General features: G+C 53.2%; 1 protein-coding gene across 1 annotated transcript in view; it reads right to left on the reverse strand.

Annotated features, from left to right (window-relative positions):
• LOC149995122 (myosin-14-like) overlaps positions 1-22,427 on the reverse strand; it is a 70,416-nt gene extending 47,989 nt beyond the window's left edge. Inside the window, exons 1-10 of the mRNA XM_090260554.1 lie at positions 22,297-22,427; positions 18,752-19,162; positions 11,996-12,152; positions 10,074-10,101; positions 9,827-9,929; positions 9,137-9,160; positions 7,823-7,915; positions 7,449-7,512; positions 4,716-4,814; positions 3,693-3,833 (exon numbers count right to left, since the gene is read on the reverse strand). Coding sequence (XP_090116680.1) covers positions 3,693-3,833; positions 4,716-4,814; positions 7,449-7,512; positions 7,823-7,915; positions 9,137-9,160; positions 9,827-9,929; positions 10,074-10,101; positions 11,996-12,152; positions 18,752-19,159 — 1,117 coding nt within the window. The 5' untranslated portion in view covers positions 19,160-19,162; positions 22,297-22,427. The remainder of the gene's footprint in view (positions 1-3,692; positions 3,834-4,715; positions 4,815-7,448; positions 7,513-7,822; positions 7,916-9,136; positions 9,161-9,826; positions 9,930-10,073; positions 10,102-11,995; positions 12,153-18,751; positions 19,163-22,296) is intronic.
• Positions 22,428-23,626: the final 1,199 nt, after the last annotated feature.

Here is a 23,626-nt window from a genome sequence, read left to right on the forward strand (position 1 = left end):
GACGTAGCATTAATGGCGCCATGCAGGCAGATGGACAATGGAGGTCCTGCCTGGGCTGGCCCCCAACACTCTCTGCCCTGCCACCCTGGCTTCCAGGGGTGACCCAGAGGTGCCCACCTGCCTGTCTGGGAAGAATCCAGGACTGGCCTTGGAGTCAGTACCTGCTGATCAGTCGGGGTAAGTCCCTGGCAGGTGCCCACCTCCCTGAACCTCCATCTCCTTTTGTCAAAAGGAAGGTCTATGAAAAGGTGACCTCCTGGCTCCACTCCTTGAAAATGAAACACAAAATCAACCATAATGACTTGATCCACCTATCACACCAGCAAAAGCCAAAAAGCTCCCAAGAAGGCGCAGGTGGAGGAAACAGAGGCTCAGGGGACAGGAAACTAGCGCCACCTTCTGGACGGTGACGAGGTAGATTGTCTACAATTAAAATTCACAAGGTGGGTGGGGCTTGCTTGGGCGAGTGGAGGGTGGGATTAGAGGTGAAACCCAGAAAGCCACGAGTGGGTAATTAATTATTGGATCAGGTGTCCAGGGGGTCATTACCCTCTACTCTCTACTTTCGTATGTGTTTAAAGTTTCCAGTAATAAAAAGATAAAAATCAAAATGATTCAGCAATAAAAAGGAATGAAGCTCTGATACATGCTACCTCATGGATGAAGCATGAAACACCAGGCTGAGTGAAAGAAGCCAGCCACGAAGGCCTTCCTCTCATATGATTCCATTTATAGGGAAGGTCCAAGATGGGCAAATCCATAGAGACAAGAAGCCCATGAATGGCTGCCAGGGGCTGGCAGGGCAAACCCACGGGTGACAGCTAAGGGTGCACGTTCTCTCCTTGGGCCACTGATAGCGTTCTCAAATTGATGGCGGTGCCCTGGCTGGTGTGGCTCAGTGGATTGAACGCTGGCCTGCAAACCAAAGGGTTCGCCAGTTCAATTCCCAGTCAGGGCACATGCCTGGGTTGTGGGTCGCATCTCCAGCCAGGTCTCCAGTTGGGGGCGCACGAGAGGCAAGCACACATTGATGTTTCTCTCCCTCTCTTTCTCCCTCCCTTCCCCTCTCTCTAAAAATAAATAAATAAAATCTCTTAAAAAAAAAGAGACTGTATATAAAAAAATAAAATAAAATTGATGGTGGTGATGGACGCACAACTCTGTAAATATGCTAAAAGCCACTGACTTGTACACTTTAAACAGGTCAATGGTTTGATGTTTCAATTATATCTCAATAAGGCAGTTAATTTAAGCTGGATAAATACAGAAGTTGCACCTCTCTTTGGATCCACCATTTCTTTTCTAAGAATTGCTCCCACAGTTCTGTTCACCCGTGAGCACAAAGACCTGAGTACATGGAGAGTCAAGGCATTTTCTGGCCATTCCCATAGCAAGGGGCTGGAATCACCCTAAGAGTCTGTCTGCAAGGAACAGGGTTTGGAAACAAGACTCCTAGTTCACCTAACAATGAAAACTCACACAGCCACAAAAAAGACTAAAGCTCATCTATACAGACTGAAACAGAATGATGCCCAAAATCTAGTGTCTGGTAGGGAAAGTGGGGAACAAAGTTCTCGAGCACTGGGTGATGAGCTGAGTAACCGCAGTGCCGCCTGGGACCCAACCCAGGGCCTGATGTGTCAGGTGGTCTTCACTCGCGAGTGGGTGATGCTGGAAGGAAGGTCAGGAGGTAGAGCCTGCATGGGGCAGCTGCTGTGCAGGAAATTTTAAATCAGTAGGAAATATATTAACATTTGAATCACCAGGATAGCTGAGCATCAGCCCTGAAGTTAGAAAATGCCTGTCCTTATAAAAAAAATAGTAATAATAACAATAATAATGTGCATCTTTCCTATCTCGTCTAAAATTTCTCAAAGGTGATGTAGGAAGCCTAACAGTGAGAAATTAGGGCTCGAGGGGGTGGGGCTTTAGGAGACTTGGTTCTCCCAGGACAACCCTCGGTCATGTTTGCATGTCATACGTTATGCCTGAGGGCTATTTAAGGTGACATGTGTCAGGAGGCCAGGTGGAATCTGAGGGGCCAGGCTGCGAGGCCCAGCCCCTCACCATCTGACTTTGTCTGCCAGTTGCCCAGGGAGCAGAGCGGCGACAGGCAGGCGTGGGGATTATGCAACCGTGGTTGGGAAACCCGGCAGGGGAGGCCTGGGACCCTGTGTCAATACGCCCAAGGAGGCCGCCAGTTTGTGGCCGGGTAGACAGCCAAGCTGGCGCTCTGTTTGCAGCCTTTCCACTTGGGCCCCAGAGCCACCAGCAACAGCTCCCAGGGCCTCTGGCAGTGGCAGGGCCCAGAGAACGAGACCGGCCCTGGCCCTGCTCAGATCTGGAAATCCGGGTCTTTCTCCATGGGACCAGTGAGAAAAATCACAGTGCACGCAAACGACAAAACGTCAGGCTGCCGCCAGAAAACAGACTGAGGTCGACCTCTGTGCGCCTGTTATAGGCTGAATCACACACCCCTCCCCCAGAAAAAGATATGTTGAAGTCCTAACCCCAGGACCCCTCCAAACATGACCTTATGTGGGCAGTGGGTCATGGCAGACATAATCGTTTTAGTTAAGATGAGGTTGTACTGGTGGCCCCAAACCAAGCATGACGGGCGTCACTATCACAGGTGGACACTGGGCACACAGGTGTGCACACGGGGCAAACGCCACCTGAACACGAAGGTGGAGATCAGGTGATGCGTCTACACGGCCAGGAACTGGGAGGGTTGCCAGGAAACCACCAGAGGCCAGGGGAGAGGCAGGGGGACAGATTCTCCCAGGAGCAGCCACGCCTGCCCACACCCTGATCTCAGACTGCGGGCCCCCAGACCTGGGAGACCATTGTCACTTCCTGCCATGCGAGGGGCTCGGCGTGGGGTGCCTTGTGACATTGGCCCTAGTGAACGAACAAACAGAGCTCTGCACCAGGGCTATTGTGAAAGCGTCCTGTGCGGTGACAAGGTCAGAGGCAAACCAACAGAGCCCGGGCTGAGGATCTGGGTATTTCACACCAGGGCCGCTCAGCCCAGACCAACACCTTCCTCCCCGCACCCTCACCTCAGCCTCCTCCTGGCCGCCAGTCCATCCTCCACATGGCCCGGAGCCACACCCCTGCCCTGCTCCCAGCACCCCCAGGACAAAGTCCCAGCCCCTCAGGCTGGAATTGGAGGCCCCGCCTGCCTCTGCAGCTTCACCCCTCACTCTCCTCTGTCACATACTAGACCAAAGGTTCAATGCCTCAAACCTGCTGTGCCTTTCCTGCCTCAGGGCCTTTGCACAGGCTGTTCCCCTGCCTGAAAGGCCCTTCCCCTGTATCACCTGTGCTCACTCACTGAGCTCCCCCAGGCCTTTGCTCAAACATCACCATCCCAGTGGGCCCCTCCTGATTCCCTACCTAAAGCTGACCCTTCGCGTCCCCATTCCTTATTCTATTTTTCTCCTCAACATTTGTCACCTCCGCACAGACCACAGAATTCCTTATCTATCTGGGTCGTGGTGCTCATTTAGTCAGTCTCCCCCAGACAGGGACGCTTACCGGTGTCATTTCCTGCTGTGGCCCCCGTGTCCACACACAGGACTTGCCCAATAAACGCCTGAGCAAATAAAGTAGGGTACAGCTGACCTGGTCCCCCGCCCTACCCACACAGAGCCCACCCCAACGCTGCGCGGGGCACAGGGCTCACTCACAGGTGATCTCCTCGTGGGTGAATCCCAGGACCCGCAGGGACTCCAGGGTCTCCTGGAAGAGCTCCCGCTCCTGGCCCGGGGAGGACGCTGGCCCGTTGGTGAGGAAGCGGTAGTGGGAGCCCGGCTCCAGGAGGAGGTCAGCTGTAGGGGCAAAGGGCGGAGGCCATGGTCAAGGGTGAACGGTGGAGTCAGACTCACATCCCGGCTTCCTCGGAGCCCACCCCAGGTGAGTCACATCCCCACTGGGAACCTCTGGCTCCTCTTCTGCTAAATGAGCGAGGATCCTTTCCTCATGGGCTCAGTGGAAGTGCTGGGCGTGGAGTGGGTGATTAGCATTTATTAGGCCTTTGATCTTCCCTCCTTCCATAGAGATTCTCAAGTCCTGGAATTGCCCAGAGCAGGCAGGAGCTGCTGCAGCAGAAGCCACGGGCCCGAGGGTGCCCGAGTGAGCGGAAGCTGTGGGGCAGCAGAGGGCAGGCGGGCTCAGAAGCCACCGTGAGCAGGACCCTGGGTGAGGAGGGGCCAGGAGGAGGCCCAAGTGACAGGGTGGCAGGAGCCAGAGGAGAGGGAGCCACAGGGCAGCGGGGCCACTGTCCGTAGCCAGCAGGCAGGAGGGGAGCCGCGAAGCCACACAGACAGGACCACAGGGACCCGCGAGGCAGCGGACGCTGGAGTCACACCCGCTGGAGTGAGCACAAGAGACAGAAGCGTGAACAGGAGCCACGTGGCCACATGGCCAGTGTGGTCAAGACCCAGGAGACAGCAGCAGGACCAGAGGGCAGCAGAACCCACCCAGCAGCACAGGCCGGGGGGCAGCGGGGGTGGGGCGGGGTGGGTGGCCAGACTCCCTGTTGGCAAAAGTGGTGAGGGGGCAGGAACCAGGGGCAGCGGGATCCAGGAGGCTACAGAATCCACTACCCAGCAGGAGCCTCACACATACAAGCCCCTCCCACTTCATCCCCTGGGGACCCAGAGAAGCCAGAGGTCCGTGTGCCCCCCGCGCCCCTCAGCAGCAACACTGACCCTTGAGCTGCTCTCCGGCGCCGCCCAGCAGCTGGTAGAAGATGTGGAAGCTGCACTCGTCCTTGGCCTGGCGGATGGCCCGCGACTTCTCCAGCAGGTCTGGGTGCAGGTGAGTCAAGGTGCAGAAGAGGGGAGGGACGGGACCCCGCCTGACCCCCTCGATCCATTCTGACCCCCTGCTATCCCATAATGCAGTGAAGTCCTTCACAGCCCAGCCCGGTGACCTTGCCACTAACCAGAGGAGTGGCCTTGAGCATGTCACTTAAGCACTTGTGCCTCAGATTCCCCATCTGTGCAAGGGGCCTGATCACAACACCCATCAGTGAGTTGCTGTGGGGTAAGTGAGCTATAGCAAGAATATCTCCTGCCCCGGCTGGTGTGGCTCAGTGGGGTCACTGGTTCAATTCCTAGTTAGGGCACGTGCCTGGGTTGCTCGCCAGGTCCCCAGTTGGGGACGTGCGAGAGGAAACTGATGGATGTTTCTCTCCCTCTCTTTCTCCCTCCCTTCCCCTCTCTCTATAAATAAATAAAATATTAAAATAAAAATTAAAAAAACAGTATCTCCACCGGTCAGTTACCCTCCCAGCCTCAGTTTCCCTGTATAGATATTGAGGCTATTGGCTCCTCCCTCCTAGGAAAGTCACATGACTTGTTCATGCGCTGAAATTGGTGACACACTTCAGAGTAAACAAAACGGCCAATAACTCCTTTGCACCTCCATGCCATAATTTTGCGTGACACTCGTAACGCAGAGCCTGGCCCACAATGGGCTGCAAACTGAGGCCCATCGACTTAAAGCCGTGGGGTCACTAACCTGCTGGGCAAATGCGGAGCAGGCGGAGAGGGTCCCTCAGGCAGGGAGGGATGGGGAAAGCACACACAACCTGTGCGATCCAGGGCACCTGCCTCGTGGGCGCAGAGGAGGAGCTGAGCGGTCCCAGGACCCACCAGGTGCACTGGAAACCCTCAGGACATGTGGGGTGCTGGGGGTGTTCTGGTGGAGCCTGAGGCCTATCAGATTGGCCTGGGGGCAGCACCTGTCCACCCCTGGGTGCCAGGCCAGGAGGCAGAGACAGCTGTGCCCAGCGGGGGCAGATAGAGGTGTGTAGGGGGCGTGCACGGGAGAAAACGTTCACATGCAGGTGGAGAAGACAAGTGTGAAGATAAAAAGAGGAGGTGGGGCGGGAAGGGCGCTGAGCTCTCAGAACCCACGTGCGCAGCAGCCACGATGCAGCGAAGCCGTGGGCCTCGGGGACTGTGGGGACTGCAGGGGACCCTGGGCCTCCCAACCTTCCTCAGACTTCAGAACACAGCGAGTTTACCAGACACCCTCAGGGATGGGGATATAGTTTCTTATTAATATCGTTAACATTATGACGAATAATTATTAATCAATAATATTAACATCAGTAAGGACATGGTTAATTCAGTCCAATCATTAATTTTTAATAACCAGAGCTTGTTATTGAGTGCGTACTACGTGGTGCGGGTCGTGCTAAGAATTTGACCCACATTGTCCTCTAAACCCTTCCTTCTTGGGCGGGTTCTGTGGTCCTTCCCCTTCCACGGAGCAGGAGACTGAGGCACAGAGAGGTCTCGTCACGTGCCCATTGTCCCAGCAGCCTCAAAGCGCTGAGCTGGCTTGGGGCCCAGGTCTGCACAATTTGTCCGCTCTGCACTCTGGGAGCTCCCGCCGTCTCCCTTGTAAGTTCCTACCGAGCTCGCAGGCCGCCTGTGCAGAACGGTGTGCGCGCAGCAGGCCTGAGCCTGCCCTGGGCTGGGTTCTGGGGACCCGCATTGCAGGAGGGGCTCCCTGAGCCTACGCTGTACAAAATTACCTGGCTTCTGCGGAACACCTGCTTTCCTTTGGGGAGCCTGGGGTGTTGGTGTGTTCCAGGCAGGGGCTGCTGACTGGGGACCAGCCCCCAGGAAAAACCCTGGGTGCCGAGTCGCTGATGAGCTTCCCTGGAACACACCATGTGTTGTCACACCTCTTGGCCGGGAACATTAGCGTGTCCCGTGTGACTCCACGGGGAGAGAGCTCTGGGCGCTGCGCTGGATTCCCCTGGACTTGAGCCCACGCGCCTCCCCTCTGCTGACAGTGCTGTGTCCTTTCGCACGATGAATTCTGATGTGAGTAGGACTATAAGGTGAGGCCCGTGAGTCCTCTGAGTGAATCAATGAACCTGAGGAGGGTCCAGGGAACCCCAACCCACTGCCCCTTAGCAAGGCTGTGCTGGCTTTCTGATAAAAGCAGTGGAGCCCTGGCTGGTGTGGCTCAGTGGATTGAGCACCAGCCTATGAACCAAAGGGTCGCTGGTTCGATTCCCAGTCAGGGCACGTGCCTGGGTTGCGGGCCAGGTCCCCAGTTGAGGGCGTGTGAGAGGCAACCACACAGTGATGCTTCTCTCCCTCTCTTTCTCTCACTCTTCCCCTCTCTCTACAAATAACTAAAATCTTTTTAAAAATTGTAAAAAAAAAAAAAAAGGTAGCAGAAGCCCCTGCCCTCTTCCTTCCAGGTACAGGTGCTGTCTCTGTCCCTTTCTTCCCAAGGTTCTGGGACCTTTCCCCTTCCACGGAGGGGAAACTGAGGCACCGTTCCTGAGCAGCAGGAGCCAGGGTCCCCTGTGTGTTCAGACCCCTGTTTCCTGTAAGCAGCGTGACCCCCGAGAGCCTCCGTCCTTGGCCGCTGCCCCTCGTCCCCCCAGGCAGCGTCAGGGCCCTGAAGGATACAGGTCTCGATGTTGGCGCCCACAATGTACCCAGCAACGTCAAAGTTGATGCGGATGAATTTGCCCTGGGAGGTAAGGGGGTGGGGTGGGGGGCTGAGCTGAGGGTCCGCTTCCTCCAGAGGGTTTGAAGAGCAACTCACTCCCCCACTCACCCCTCCCAGAGCCAGCACTGCCTCTTGCCTTTCTCTTTCCCATCACCCCAATCACGGGGGTCTCAGCAGGGGGCTCCCTGGGGAATCCAAGGTCCAGGCCCCTTTGGCTTCTCTCCTCAGGACCCAAGCCCCCAGCCCCCTGGCCCCTCCTCCCTCAGTAGACGCACGCATGTTGCCTGCCCCCTCCCCATGTAGCCGGGCTCTGCCCTCACTCAGCACTCACAAATCGGGAGGAGTTGTCATTCTTCACAGTCTTGGCATTGCCGAAGGCCTCCAAGATGGGGTTGGCTTGAAGAAGCTGCCGCTCCAATTCGCCCTGCGCGGGGGGGATTGGGGGGGAGGAGATGGCGCCTCAGTGAGAACATGGGCAGGAGGCTGGGGTCTGGTTACAGCTGATTGAATGTGTGTGCGAGGGACCTTTGTTTATCTGGGTGTGTGCCTACTTCCCTGTATCCAGGTGGTGCCTGCCAGTCTATTGTGAAGGGAACAAGGAAACATCTCCAAGCTCAAATGTTGAGTGGAAACAAAGTAAAACAAACAAAAAATTTTTTTGCAGAATAATACCTATAATGTGATGCCATTGACAAAAAAAATACATCAAGGAGAAAAACGCCACCAAATAAGATGTGCATTTCTATAGGTATATTATACGTGTTTGTAAACATTTAGAGGAAGTTCTGCAAGGATACACACCAAAATATCAACAGTATAAGGCACTCCAATGAAGGAGCACTGAGAGAAAGGAATTTCACTTTATCTGATTATTTTTGTTGTTGTTACAGTGAATATGTACTCATGCATTACTTGCAGAATTAAGGAAAAATCTATACCACCTATATAAAGTGTTTCAAACTGGCACATTATAGGCACTCAAGAAATGATAGTTTCCTTCCCTATGGGTAGGGATCTTACTTTAAACTTCCCCACAGCCATCTTGATGTCAGAGCCAGGAACATAGTACGTGCTCACTAAATTGCAGTTTTCTTTTCCTCCTTCCTAGCCAGGCTCTCTAAGGCATGGACTATTTTTTAAATCTCTCTGTAAGCCCTCAGAGACTAGCCTGAGCTGAGGGCCTGAAGTAAATGGCAGCGTGAGTCTCTGGGTTGTGTGAATTCATGGGGTCTATGGGCCCCACCTACAAACATTTCGCAGATTAGCAATAAGTGGTACTTTTGGTCTCTGAGTTATTTCATGTTGGTATCTATGGCCAGTCTGCACACACACAGTAAAGCTAATGTAAGTAGCAGTGCAGACTGGGATCTGTATACATACAGTAGGACCACACTAAGTGACAGCACAAACCCTGGGTGTGTGTATGCAGCAGGGCTGCCAAAAACAACTGTGGGTAGCCCAGTGTACACACAGTAGGGTTGCATTAAATGACAGTGCAGGGTCTGGTGTACACTTAGTAGGACCACCATAAGCGTCAGTGTGGGTCCCTGGCGGGTGTGCCCACCAGTGCCTTGGGCCCTGTATGCCAGAAAGACCATGAGTTGGGGTGATCTGGGTGGCATTAGGGTGATTCCCTGCTACTCACATAAGACATGGCGCTGGTGGAGGCCTGAGGAAATCACGGGACACGAGACACGGACCAGGACATGGACCAGGACACAGCACATGAAACGTGGACAGACACACAGGTGAACTGGTGGTCTCGGGTAGTGGCCAGGGAAGGGGTAGGGATGACGAGGAGAGACGAAGCATGTGGAGTGGGGGGATCTGGGGGGACCATAATGCCTGGGTCTGAATCCACTCTAGCCCTTGCTGGGCATATGACATCTGAAATCAACTCACTCAAGCCGTGCCTTCAGTTTATTTTTTAACATAGGAAAACAATGCCCACCTCACTGGAGTGTTAAATCAATGTGAGCAAAGGGGCAAGCACTATATAAATGCCCACTTATAAAGCCAACCAGGGCATTGCAGGTACCTAAATCAGGCCTGACACATAGTAGGTGCTCAGGAATGTAAGCACCTACTATGTGCCTGGTGTTGTTCCAAAGGCCAACAAGGCCATGAACTGGGCCTTGCATTTATTGTCCACCTATCACTGCCTCTAGCACTATATCAGGCACATAGGTGCACAAGCAGCATGGGAAGCCAGGAGAAGACCCACAACTAGGTTCCCCCATGAGGGAGGCGGGGAGTTATGGGGAATACAGAGCCTGAGATGGAGGGGGCATTGCTGGTGGCAGGGTCTAGAGCATGTGCAAGGCAGGTCATTTACCGGTACACCCGGCTCCTTCCTGCCCTTCGGTGATGATGCCACATGGGCAAGGTATTGGATGACTTTCTTGGTGTTTTCTGTTTTCCCGGCTCCAGACTCCCCACTATGGGGGGGGGAACAAGGGGAAGTAAGAGGAGTTAGCAAAGAGGGATTAGCAATGATTTCAGGTAAACCCCTGCCCATTCCAAGGAGAGCCACACCCAGCTCAGACCCCACCTCCACCAGGAATCCCTTCAGGATTACTCACGTGCAGAGAATGGACTGATCCTCACGATCTGCAGGGGACAGAAGGGAACATGTCACCTGGGATGGTCTCTTCTGAAGGACCTTGGCTCCTTATGCTGGCTACTCCCATTTCAAAATCATTCCCCAGGGGCTAAGGGAAAGCTTTGGTTTTGATGCGTGATCCTCCTGGATTCTAATACCCAACCCAACTCGGCTTCCTGCTTGCTGTGTGACCCTGGGAAAGCAGCTGTCCCTCTCTGAGCCTCAGTTTCCTCACTTGAGAAAACAATAAACTTCAGCTAAATGGCATGAAATTCATTCATCAGGCTTCAGTTGGAGCCACTGCGCTGTGCTGAGCATGAGCTCCAAAGACAGGAGAGCACGATCCTGGACCGCAGGGAAGCAGCGGTCAAGGACTCTGGGTTCAAATCCCACTTCAGCCACCCACCCACCAGTGGGACCTTGGGTATTGCCTGCACTGCTCCGTGCCTCAGTGTCCCCATCTGGAAGCCAGGGAGATGAGCTCACCTGCCTCATGGGGTTGCTGTAGGGTTAAATATGGTAATCCATAAAAAGCCCTTGGCGTGGAGTAGGCACTCACCCTTACTTTATTGTACCTTTATTCTTAAGATATAATAACTGGGATAAATAACAACTGAAAATTATACAAATCAATGTATCCCAAACTAGATTATATAACCAAATAAGTGTTACCTACGATTAAGTATAAATTTATAATGTGAATATAAAAATGTGACATCTAAATATGTTCTGCTGCATAAAATAGATATGTTATAGATTGTCTATCAGACCAGCAAGTGTGCATCAGGGTTCACAGAAGGACCTGGGCAGGGAGGGGATCTTGTGAGACCACCGACTGCTGAACCTCCCCCAGAGTTTCTGGCTCAGCAGGTCTGGGGCCCAAGTGTGAATTTCTGAAAGTTCCCTGGTGCCGCCAATGCTGCTGGTTGGGGGGCTGCACTCTGAGAGCCCCCCCATCATACGATATAAATATATTATCATAGCATACCTTAGAAACGTAGCATATATTACATGCTATAAGTTTAATACGTACAATATAAATATACTGCTCATACTATTATGTCACATGACAGTAAGGTGTACATTTTAAAACATTTGATTTTTTAAAATCCTCACCTGAAGATATATTTATTGATTTTAGTGAGAGAGGGGGAGAGAGAGAGAGAGAGAGGGAGGGAGGGGCAGAGAGAAGGGCAGAGAGAGAAACACTGGTGTGAGAGAGAAACGTCAATCGGTTGCCTCCTGTGCACGCCCAGACCAGTGATCGGACCCACAACCTAGGTGTGTGCCCTGACCGAGGTTCAGAGCCTCAAACTTTTGGTGTACGGGACAATGCTCAAACCAGCTGAGCCACCCGGCCAGGGCTGTTTAACATACATTTTAATATATACAAAATATGTATTAAAATAGATGATATAACGAGTGCACCATGTATGTTACATGTGAGTAACGTCATCAGGACTGCTTCCTGTTGTCACGGCGTGAATGGCGGCCCCTTTAACAGACAGTGCCACCACCTGCCCAGTTGGACACAGCAACCCCATCTGCCCACCCGCAAGGGGCTGCTATTCACCCCATGACAATGCAGATTGTGTCAAAAACATAAATGTTGAATGAATGAATGGAGACTCTAAGAATCACTGTCTCAAGAGAAATTTTGGCACAAGCCTGGCACCCATTGGCTCCCAACTGGTCCTTGCTGAGAGAAGAGGGAACACAGAGGCAGATAGAAAGGGGCCTGACGCAGGACCGGAGCCTCATCCACTGAGCCTGCCATTGCGTTCCCTCCCGCCCCGCAAGAGAAGCCTCCTGGAGTCTGAAATCCTGGACCTGTCCTCTGACCCCGATCCCCAGCCCCGCCCCCCGAAGGGCCGCCCCCCGCAGCCCCCGCCCCGCACTCACCCTGGAGCATGCTTCGGTAGGCGCCCTCCGTCACTGCATACACGTGGGGAGGCACTTCGTGGCGTTTCTTGCCCCGGTACATCTCCACGATGGACTCCGTGTAGATGGGGAGCTGCTTGTACGGGTTGATGACCACACAGAAAAGGCCCGAGTACGTCTGCAGGGGACAAGAAGGGGGAGGGTCTCACCCGCTGGCCTGCGGCCCGAGGGGGTCCACAGCTGGGCAGCTCGTGCCCCGCACAAGGAGGTCCGCCACGGTTGCCGAGGACGCCTGACAACGTCGATTCGAACATTCGTTACAAACATTTTCAGGCTGATGGCAGGAAAGAATCCTTCCAAACTGCTCAGAGGTGCTGTGTGGGGCAGGGTTCACCCTGAGAACCAGCAGACTCGGGTCACAGCCTGTCAGCCCTGGACTCATTCACCACGGAAGGGCCACGGGCCAACACACCTACTGCAGATTCTTTTTTTTTTAAGTCTATTTTATTGATTATGCTATTACAGTTGTCCCATTTTCCCCCCTTTCCTCCCTTTGCCCCCCTCCGCCTGGTACCCCCCTTCCCTCCAGCAATTCTCCCCTTAGTTCATGCCCATGGGTCATGCATATAAGTTCTTTGACTTCTTCCTTTCCTATATTCTTCTTCTTTTAAAAAAAACTATTTTCTTTATTTTATATTGATAATTATCCTTTTTAAAATGATTTTATTTATTTATTTTTAGAAAAAGGGTAAGGAAGGGAGGAAGAGTGGGAGAGAAACATCAGTTCTGTGGTTGCCTCTTGTGCGCCCCCAACTGGGGACCTGGCCCACAACTCAGGCCTGTGCCCTGACTGGGAATCGAACCGGCAACCATTTGGTTCATAGACCGGCGCTCAATTCCTATACTATTCTTAACATCCCCCTGTCTATTTTGTACCCACCACTTCTGCTTCTCAACCCTGCACCATTTCCCCATTTCTCCCCTTTCCCCTCCCAGCTGATAGCCTTTCAAATGATCTCCATACCTATGATTCTGTTCCTATTCTGGTTGTTTGCTTAGTTTGTTTTTGTTTTTTAGATTCAGTTGTTGATAGTTGTGAGTTTGTTGTCATTTTAATGTTCATAGTTTTGATCTTTTTTCTTAAACAAGCCCCTTTGACATTTCATATAATAAGGGCTTGGTGATGCACTCCTTTAGCTTCACCTTGTCTGGGAAGCACTTCATCGCTGCAGCTTTCTTTATAAGGGCACGGACTGGAAATGAACCGAACCCATGTTCCTGAAGTGGATTCCTGACACTCTCAGTGTAAGGGTAGGGCACGGTCTCCAAAACATTATCAAGTGACAGGAAACCCGGCGAGAACTGCTGGCATCGAACGGGGCGGAAGAGGAATATTTCCACGTACTCGCTCGGATGCCCACGGAATATCCCGGGAAGAGCGCGCGCAGTGCCAGCAGCAACTGAAACACGACAGGAATATTCCGTGGTGTCTATTAATAGCAGACTCGCAGGGACTGCTGAGACAAATTGGATCACATAAGCCCCTAAGTGCCATCTATGATGACATATAAATTTAGAATGTGAATATAAAAACATGACATCTCAATATGTTGTTGCGTACAACAGGCATATTGTCGATGGTCTATTATACCACTGGTTCTCACAGTTGGGGTCTGCTCTTCCTGGAGGAAATGCCCAATGGCAGGTTCTAGGCACGCGGAATTTAAGATGTAATATGCCTTTGCGTCCAAGTTCATGGACTTCCTGAATCTGTCCACACACCCGCTGGGCCTGGCTTCAGGAAGGTGGGACCATTTAAGAACTCTTCCAGCTGATCCAGAGCACCAGGCAGACAACACACACTCAGGACAGGAAGAGGTAGTTAGACAACTAGATTGCTAGCTGGTTACCTAGCTAAACCAACCCAGAGAGCTAACTAGCTGCAGTTAGCCGGCTCAACTAGCCAGCGAGGTAGCTGCTTAGTGGCTTAGAGAGTTAACTATTAAACCAGTGAGCTACCGAGCCAGCTACTCAGCTGGTTAGGCACCCGGCCAGTGACTAGTTAGGACTGCTTTTGGCTCCCTGACAGCTTGTGCTTCCCGAGCAGAGCAGGGTGTGGCCACCGCCACGGGCTGCCGGGCTCCCAGGTGCCAACCTTTTAACGGTGGGAGGGTGGGTGGCCAGCAGGGAGCGGAGCAACCGGTTTGCTGGGTGCTCCGGGGAGCTCCGCCCCCGGCTCTCAGAGGGCGGGGCAGCCGGACCACATTCCCTGGGAGGGTATCTCATGGCTGCTGGCGCGCCGGCCCGCACTCCCGGCGGGCGGGCGGGCGGAGGATCCCACTGCCCCTGCCCCATCCTGCCAGCCACACCTCGTCTCCTGGGCGACACCCCGGCAGGAACCTGAGCTGGCTGCCAAGGCCAGGGGGCATCGTGCAGAGGCTGGTGCACCCAGAGAGGGTTGGGGACAGCCGGGTGCCCGGAGCACAGCTGGGGAAACCTGTTGGAAGGGTCCAGAGTAGCTGTTCCAGCACTGGGGACACTAAAGGCAGACCCACGCGGCCCCACTTAGCCCCGCGACTCTCCCTAGTCTCAGTTTCCTCCTCGAGAAACCGGGAACGACACTCCCCACTTCATTACAGCAGCTGTGGGGATTAAGGGAGATAAAGAATAAAAACCAGCCGGCCCAAGGCGGGGCCCATAAAGGCGCTCTAAATATGGGTCCTGAGACTCCCAAGGACCCATCCCACCTGGGAGCTGAGAGCTTGCTCAGACTTCAAAGCCACGGCAGCCTGGGATTCTAGCTGTGTGACTTCACACAGGGGATGTGTCCTGTCTGAGCCTCAGTCTCCAGCCCTGGAAAATGGGGCTTTTAACATCATCCCCTAGAAGAATTCTAAAAGTGAAGGCCCGCAGTGTCCCCCAGAGCAGGGAGCATCACAACTGCTCAACAACTGGATGCCTTGCCCTGACCGGAGTGGCTCAGTGGGTTGGGCGTCATCCTGCAAAGCAAACGGTCGCCGGTTTGATTCCCAATCAGGGTACATGCCTGGGTTTCGGGTTCCATCCCGGGTTGGGGTGTACGAGAGGCAACAATCAACATTTCTCTCTCACACTGATGTTTCTCTTTCCCTCTTTCTCTCTCCCTCCCCCTCTCTAAAAACAGATAAATAAAATCTTAAAAATAAATAAATAAAAGCAGGTTCCTCCCTGCCCCAAGCTTCTCAGTGAAGGACAGTGACTCAGAGTGATTCAAGGCCTAATAGCTTATTAAATAGCAGAAACCAGATTTCTGGTGCCCTGGAAGCCCCACTTGCCTCTGGACAACACTGCCTTCCCATCACCAGTGATCAGTCAACAAATATGGCCATGCCTGGTGTGGCTCAGTGGATTGAGTGCCAGCCTGCGAACCAAAAGGTCGCCGGTTTGATTCCCAGTCACAGTGCATACCTGGGTTGCAGGCCAGGTCCCCCATTGGGGGCATGTGAGAGGCAACCAGTTGATGTATCTCTCACACACCAAGGTTTCTCTCCCTTTCTTTCTCCCTCCCTTCCCCTCTGTCTAAAAATAAGTAAATAAAATCTTAAAAAACAAAAACAAAACAAATATGTATCCATCACGGGCCCCTGGGCACAGCTTGAATCGCACGTATAACATCTAGCTGGGTGGTTTCAGCAGGCACTGTAACCTATCTGAGTCTCGTTTTCTCATCAAATGGGGATGGGAACAGTGCTCCCACATGCAGATGCTAGAAGCTATCCCAAGTTCATGTTGCACATACAGGGCTCAGCATGGACCCTGGAACACCAAGCGCACATAATACATTAGCTGTTAACTAATGCTGGACCAACACTTCCCCTCCTCAAACTACCTCACGGCCATATGTAGAAGTGGGTCAACATGATCACACTGGAGGCCTGGCTGGTGTGGGTCAGTGGATTGAGCGCCGCCGGCCTGTAAACCAGAGGGTTGCAGGTTCGATTCCCAGTCAGGGCACATGCCTGGGTTGCGGGCCAGGCCCCTAGTTGGGGGCGCGCAAGAGGCAACCACACATTGATGTTTCTCTCCCTCTCTTTCTCCCTCCCTTCCCCTCTCTAAAAACAACTAAATAAAATCTTTAAAAAAAAAAAAGAAAAGAAAAGATCGCATTGGAAAGAAGTTTAGAACAGCACCCAATAAGAAACCCAATAAGAAATCAGGCCCTCACTAAGTGCCAATTCGCTTCCCATCTGTGTTTCCAGAATCTTCCATTTCACTTCCACTTGTCAGGCCACTGGTTCCTGGGCCACAGCCTTAGCTTAGGCCTCACCACTTTTTCCCCTGAACTTTCCCAATTATCTTCCTATTGCAGGAGATAAGATGTGGGGTCTGGAATCAGATAATCTGGGTTCAAATCCCAGCTTAGCCAGTTCCTAGCTCTGGGGCCTTGGTCAAGTCCTGGCCCCTCTCCGAGGTTCAGCTTCCCCACCTGAAGAATGGGGGTAATGGCAGACACCTTGCAAGGTTGCTGTGAGGGTTCAGAGTATTTGTTAAAAGGTAAAGAGTAGTTCAGTGTTTTAGGGGTCCCTCCGATCTCCCTGCCTTTGGTGAGGCCCAGAGGAATGGCCTCTTTCCCAGGACCTACAAAGGCGATTGAGACACCCACGGGGCCTGTGTAGCCCGGAGGAGGTGCCAACCCCATCCAGGGTCAGACAGGGTCAAACCCCACATCTGCCACCACTAGCCGAGGGGCCCTGAGCCGGCCACTGGCCCTCTCACAGCCTGCCTCCTCCTTCCCAAACAGGGGTCAGAACTCACACAAATATTCACATCTTGTGCTTTGTGACCCTTAACAGGGTCACAAATTTGAATATTTGAATATTGGGGCCAGTTGACTTACTTTCATTTCTTTATATATCACATCATTTATTGAAATGTTTTTATTACGCTCATTGAGGTTTCGTAGTTATTTTAAATAGAAAACCAGAACTTTGCTTTTTTGGCTTTTAGTTAGGTATTTTTATGAGTGAGGCCCCAGGCTCCAAACTGATGTTTGGAGCCTAACTCTGGGGCCAGCTGCCTGCATTCAAATCCTGGCCAGACTCCTTCATGTCCCTGTGACCTGGGACCCAAGTCACTTAACATTCCTGAACATCAGGTGATAACAACAGTCCCTGGCCTGGAGGTGAGCTGATAGCCCACATGCAGCACTTAGAACAGTACTTGGAACATCATAAGTGCTCAACAAATATTTGCCAGCCACCCACTGTTATTATTTTTTCATTATTATTGCTGACATTCCTTGTCAATCTCTAATCCTGTTTGCTCTTAATAACGCTTTGGCTGCCCATTAGAACCACCCTGGAAGCTTATTAAAAATACCAAATACCCGCCCTGGCTGGGTGGCTCAGTTGGTTGGAGCACCGTCCCATACACCAAAAGATCGTGGGTTGGATCCCCAGTCGGGGCTTGTACAAATGGCAACTGATCGATGTTTCTCACCAACATCGATGTTTCTCTCTCTCCCTTCCTCTCTCTCTCAAATCACTTTAAAAAATTATCCTCCAGTGAGGATAAAAAACAAAACAAAACAAAACAAATACCCTGTAACACCCCAGAGAGCCTGATTTATATGTGCGGGCATGGAACGCAGGTGTTGGTATTTTTAAAAAAACTCCCCAGATAATCCTAACATGAAGGCGGGGTTAGAACCGCTATCCTATTTCTTCTGTTTGCTGTAAAGATTATGTAACGTGAGAGATACTGCCTGCTTAAGAGACGGGCTACCTCAGCCAACCTCACCACCGTCGATCCCATCTCAATCTTAAGAGGCACCATAGCAAAATGGGAGAGCCCGGAGCTGGACCAGGGTCTGCCCCATCCAACTGGGTGACCTTGGCCAAGGAACTTGACCTTTCTGTGCCTCAGTTTCTTTATCTATAAAATGCTTTATAATTGTGCAGATGTACCAGGACCATATATAGTCTTTATGTAAGTGATGTGTTCTCATTCGTTTTTTATCTCCTTGAAATAATGTGTTACTTAATTATAATCTGCTACAATCATTTTATTTCACCCACCCCCATGAGACAATATATTTTAGAGTGCCTAGTATATGCTTAATAAATGTTAGTTTGTATTGTTACTAAATCTCTCTGGGCCTCAGTTTCCTTTTAGATAAAATGGGGATAATGATAGACTCTACTTGTATAAGGTAAGAGGAAATCAATTAATACATGGAAGGCATTTATCCCAGAGCTTGTGGTTTTCCATACTCAGTGTTCTCACTAATTATTATTACAGACCCAGATCCCTTTCTCAAAACATGCTCCATGTATCATAGTTAAGAATTCAGAATGTTTTTATACTTTAGGAAAATAATAAGGTACTTTTATGGGGCACCCCCGATGGGGTCTGAGGTAGTCCTGGTAATCCATTAATTTATAATTTGGCAACAGCCCTGGCTGGTGTGGCTCAGTGGATTGAGCGCCGGCCTGCAAACCAAAGGGTCATCGGTTCGATTCCCAGTCAGGGCACATGCCTGGGTTGCGGGCCAGGCCCCCAGTTGGGGGCATGGGAGAGGCAACCACACATTGATCTCTCTCCCTCTCTTTCTCCCTCCCTTCCCTTCTCTCTAAAAATAAATAAATACAATTAAAATAAATAAATAAATATAACTTGGCGACTAAGTGTGGGAATAGTCACACGAGGTGGGATAAAGACAGTACACAGCCCCTTCAAGTCAGGACGCTGACACCCGCTCCCCATCGCCGATGCCCTCCCGGGCAGGAGGCCACTCACGTAGATGAGGCCGGAGTAGTAGCGCTCACGGAGGTTGTGCAGCACCGAGGCCTCATTGAGGCACGTCAGCTCGGCCATGTCCTCGGCCTTGCTGAACTTGGGCGGGTTCATGCGCTGGATCTGGTCGCGGGGCAAGCGCAGCCGGCGCCCGCTCTCTGCCAGCTCCACCTCCGCCTCCTCCTCGCCCTCATCTAGCAGCGCCGCCGCCTCGAACCCGTGCAGCTCCGAAGGCACCCACACCAGGCGCCGAGCGGTCCACTCCACCTGCGGGGAGGTGCCGGAGCCCCCAGGCCCCGCACCTGCGCTGGGCCCCAACGGTGCGAACAGGAACGGCTGGGCCGCCTCGGGCACCGGGCCCGGCCTGGGTGGCACCTTCCTCCCGGGCATGGTCATGGTCACTGCGGCCATGGTCTGCAGGGGAAGAGAAGAGAATGGAGGTCAAGCGGGGCTCCATTCCCACCCCAAATCCCCCAGGCAGTCCCCTTTGTCTTTCTTCACCAGACCTCTTTTCATAGTTCTGCAAAATGGGTCCAGGGATCTCTTTTCTCATTTCATCCATTCGCCTCTCTACCCACTCATTCAACAGGTATGTAGTAAGCCAGGCTGTGAGCCCGGCACTGTTCAAGGCTCTGGTCATACAGCCGTGAACAAGCCCGAAAAAGACCCCTGCGCTGTCCAATACGAAGCCACAGCACCGTGTGGCTGCTGGGCACTTGAAACGTGGCAAGTGGGCCCTGACCGGTGTGGCTGAGTTGGTTGGAGCATCCTTCCAAAAACTGAAAGGTCGTGAGTTTGATTCCCAGTCAGGGCACATGCCCAGGTTGCGGGTGCGGTCCTGGTTGGGGTGCGTGCAAGATGTTTCTCTCCCTTTCTCTCTCCCTCCCTTGCTCTCTTTCTATAATCAATAAAAAGAACATTAAAAAGAAAAAAAGAAATGTGGCAAGTAGGACTAAGGAATAAATTTTTAATTGCATTCAACTTTAAATTTAAATATAAACAGCCTCATGTAGCTACTGGGCACTTGAAATAAAGACTTCAAATGAAGATGGGTTCTAAGTTTAAGATACACACCAGATTTCTATTTGATGACATATTGCAATAATATGCTGGACATATTGAATTAAATTATAGCATTAACATTAATTTTTACTTTAAAAAATGTTAATGTGGCTACTAGAAAAATTTAAATTATACATTTGGCTTGCATTATGTTTCTATTGCCTAGTGCTGCTGTAATCCCAGGAGACAGATAAAAAGATAAATAATTATATAGTATGTTAAATGATGAGAAATGCCAAGGAGAAAAATAAGGCAGGGAACAGTGGATATTAGCATTGAGTGGTGTTGCAGTTTTAATTGGAGTGGACAGGAAAGGCCTCTCTGATGTGGCATTTGAAAAAAAAAAACTGAGGGAAATTAAGGGAGCAAACTATGGGAATATCGGGAGGAAAAGCATTTCAGGCTGGGATAATAGTCAGTGCAAAGGCCCTGAGGCAGGAGTGTTCCTGTATGTCTGTGGCATTGTGAGAGGCCAGGGAGGCTGGATTCTAGTGATGGAAGGAGAGAAGGAGGCAGGCGAGGTAAGACTGGAGACAAAGGGGGCCAGAGTAGGTCATGATGAGGAAGTTGACCCCCTAGATGGGAGACCTAAAGGGTGTCAATCTGATGTGTGTCACTCAGGTACCCAGACTACACCAGGTCTACACGATGCCTGCAGCACAGACTCAAATCTCCTGCCTCAGTCAACAGTGCCTCCCTTCCCTGTGACCCGGCTTCCTTCTCTGTATAATGGGGAGACAGGCCACATTCATTCACTCCTCCATTCAGTCAGCCTTCCCTGAGGCCGTGGAGGCTGGGGGCCCTGAGATGAGTCAGACAGGGCCCCGCCTGGAGGAGCTGGAGGTGTGGAGTGATCTGCTCTCAGATGGTCACAACCCGGTGTGAGCTGTGAGCTGTAATGGAGGCACCAGGTGAGCCAGAAGGTACTCAGCCCCTCCCCGCCCTCAGCGGGCCACAGACCAGTAGTGAACAGACCGCAGCAACTCCACAGCCTAAGCACCATCAGGAACAACATTCTCCCTGTCCCTCCTTACGGCCGCTCCTCTATTCTTTTCCACTGCCCCGGACACCCGCATCACTGCCCGGCCACACCGGTGCAGGAGCACCCCAACATTTCCGTCTCCCCCACCTTACTGCTTCTGCCTCTGGCCTCCGGGCCCCTGGCACCTCCAATATGCCCCTGGAGAAGTCCCTCCAAACACCCAGCTCTTCTTGAGACATCCTCAGACCTGGTCCCATCAGGCTCCTGTCCTTCCTGCAGAGCCTTTCCCACTGGAAACCTGGCTCCAAGCCACACGTCCCACTGCCCCCTAGACCCTCTCCTCACAGCCCAGCGCCAGCAGTCCTGGCCCACAGTGACGCTTGCTCCTGATGCTCTCGGGCCTTGAACCCTGCCCTCAGACGGCAGGACCCTACCCCCAGCGGATGGTGTTTCACCACCTCCCAGGCCACAAACTAACTGCCAAGGCCTCCTGCGTGGCCCTGATCCACCCAGATCCCAGCCCCATCCCCAGGACTTTACCCCCGCTGCACCCTTCCCTACTCCACCCACTTCCTCTCCAGCCCTCGGCCTTTGACCAGGAAGGGTTTGGGAGTTTTTGCAATCACCCAGTCCTATATCGTCCCCTTCCTAGAGCCAGGAGTCCAGGCCCCCAGCACCCTCCTCCTCCAGACTCAGGAGCCCAGGCCCCCAGGACCAAGGAATCTGAACCCTCAGCCCCCTCCTCCTCCCTTAGCCCCCTGAGCTCAGGCCCCCTCACCTCACTGCAGCCAGGCCAGAGGGGCGGATGCCTGGGGACTGATTCTGAGGACTGACAACAGCGCTGACCAGGCAGACTGCAGGCCTCAGCCGCCAGCCCCTCAGGCAGCCCCACCCTCTTCAGCCAGCAGGAACGCCTCTGCCTCGGCTCATTACTGTCACCAGGGCAGGTGAAAGCACCTGCCCTGGGAGGGGCAGAGACTGCTGGGCTAGAAAATGAAAAGGAGCCAGGGATCCGCCCCTGGGGCAAGGGTTGGGGCCCTTGGAATCCAGCCCTCTGACCTCAGCAGAGTGCTAGTACTCAGGAGTCCCCTCCATCCCCAGACCCAGAAATGTGCGCTCCCAGCCCCCTCCTCCCTCAGGCCCAGAAGTCTAAAACCCCAGGCTCCTCTTTCTCAGACCCAGGAACCAGGCCCCCAGGCTCCTCTCGCAAACCCAGGATTCTGGACCCGCAGCCCCAGGATTCCGGATCCCCAGACCCAGGATTCCAACCCCCGCCCCCTCCAACAGACCCAGGAGTCCAGCCCCCAGACCGAGTCCTGGCCCGCGTGCCTTTCTCCCTCCAGACCTAGGAGTTCCGGCTCCCAGCGCCGTCCTTACTCCGACTGGGATTCCTGGCCCCCAACCCCCCTCCTCGGATCCAGGAATCCGAGCGCCCAACCCACATTCCCCCGAGACCCAAGCGCTTGGGTCGCCGCCCCCTTCTCCCGAAGATCCTCGGCACTACCTGGGCGCACCGCGCGGCGCAGGAATCGGGAAGCTGGGGAGGGGGCACAGGAATCCCCGGTCCCCTTCAGAGTTCTCAGGTGCGGCTACCTCCGCGGTCCAGCGCGAGGCGGGGCCACGTCGCGTCACCAGGAGGGAGCCTGGCTCTGATGTCACCCAGCACCTGCCCGGCTTGGGAAGGGGGCGGGCCCTGGAGCCGCGAGCTCAGGACAGGAGGATGCGGGGAGGCGGGGATGAGCCGGCAGCCAGGTGGGCGGCAGGGACGGCGGCGGCGCCAGGAGCCCCTCCTTCTGGCGGGTAAAGGTCGGGCGCCCGCCGCGGAGAGGGCTGAGGTCTCCGGGGTTTGAGTCCCGCTCAAGCTTTCTGGGCTTCAACTTTCCTCTGTGCATTTCGGTCAGTAAAAGAAATTTTAAAATGTGGGAGAAAGAGCCCAGGGCGGGGCTTAAATAAGCAATGCCTCACGATTTCACTTACTGTCTCTGAGCCTCAGGGTCCCCACCCTTGGAAATGGGACAGTACAACCTACAGAAGGTACTAGGAGCACCAAAGAGGACGGCAAAGCACTACTCCGGCCTCGGGAGCTTCAGTCTCCTCACGGGTGAAATGACGACTAAATAGTGCTAAGCGCACCTACTATGTGCTTGGTGTTTTCTGCTCTGAGAACAGCTCTCCGAGTGTTAGCTCATAAAATGACCCCCCCCCCTAAAAAAAATGAGATGGGGACGATGAGCATCTCCATTTCTCCGATGGGAAATCGAGGCACAGAGAGGCCAAGTCACGCGCTCAAGGTCACACAGTCGGTACGAGGGAGCGCTAGGCTCAAGCCCGGATGGTTTTCTGCCATCGTACAGAGGGGGCTCGGGGGAGAAAGTGTTGTATTAGGTTCTCCAAGATGTCAACTTTCTCCTCTCACTTGGTAACTCTTGGAGCCGGCTTCCCCGTCTAAGCCGCAGGGACCGCAGTCTCCCCCGTGGACAACTGCGGGATCAAAGCGGTTCAGGGACCCGCACAGCGCCAGCCTCCCAAGTGCGAGCCTCAGCTCCGCCCCCTGCAGGCGCCAACTCTGCCCGCCTCGGCTTTCCCCTCCCTGTAAAACGGGTACAACAGAGCCCACTTCGAGCTCGTGTAATTAAAGGACATTATTTAATTATAAAAACAAAAGCGCCCAAGTACTGTGTCGGTGCTCAGAAATATGTCCCTCCCCGCCCCTCTGCCTCCGCCGGGCCTGACCCTTGTCTCGGATCCGCAGTTTTTTACAAGTGAAAACAGACGCTGTCTTCTCTGGGGGCGGGGGACTGAAGGCGATGACTCAGGTATTAAAGCTTGCAGGG

Source organism: Furipterus horrens, unplaced genomic scaffold (assembly GCF_987537825.1).
Source record: "Furipterus horrens unplaced genomic scaffold, mFurHor1.1.pri manual_scaffold_13, whole genome shotgun sequence".
NCBI lineage: Eukaryota > Metazoa > Chordata > Mammalia > Chiroptera > Furipteridae > Furipterus > Furipterus horrens.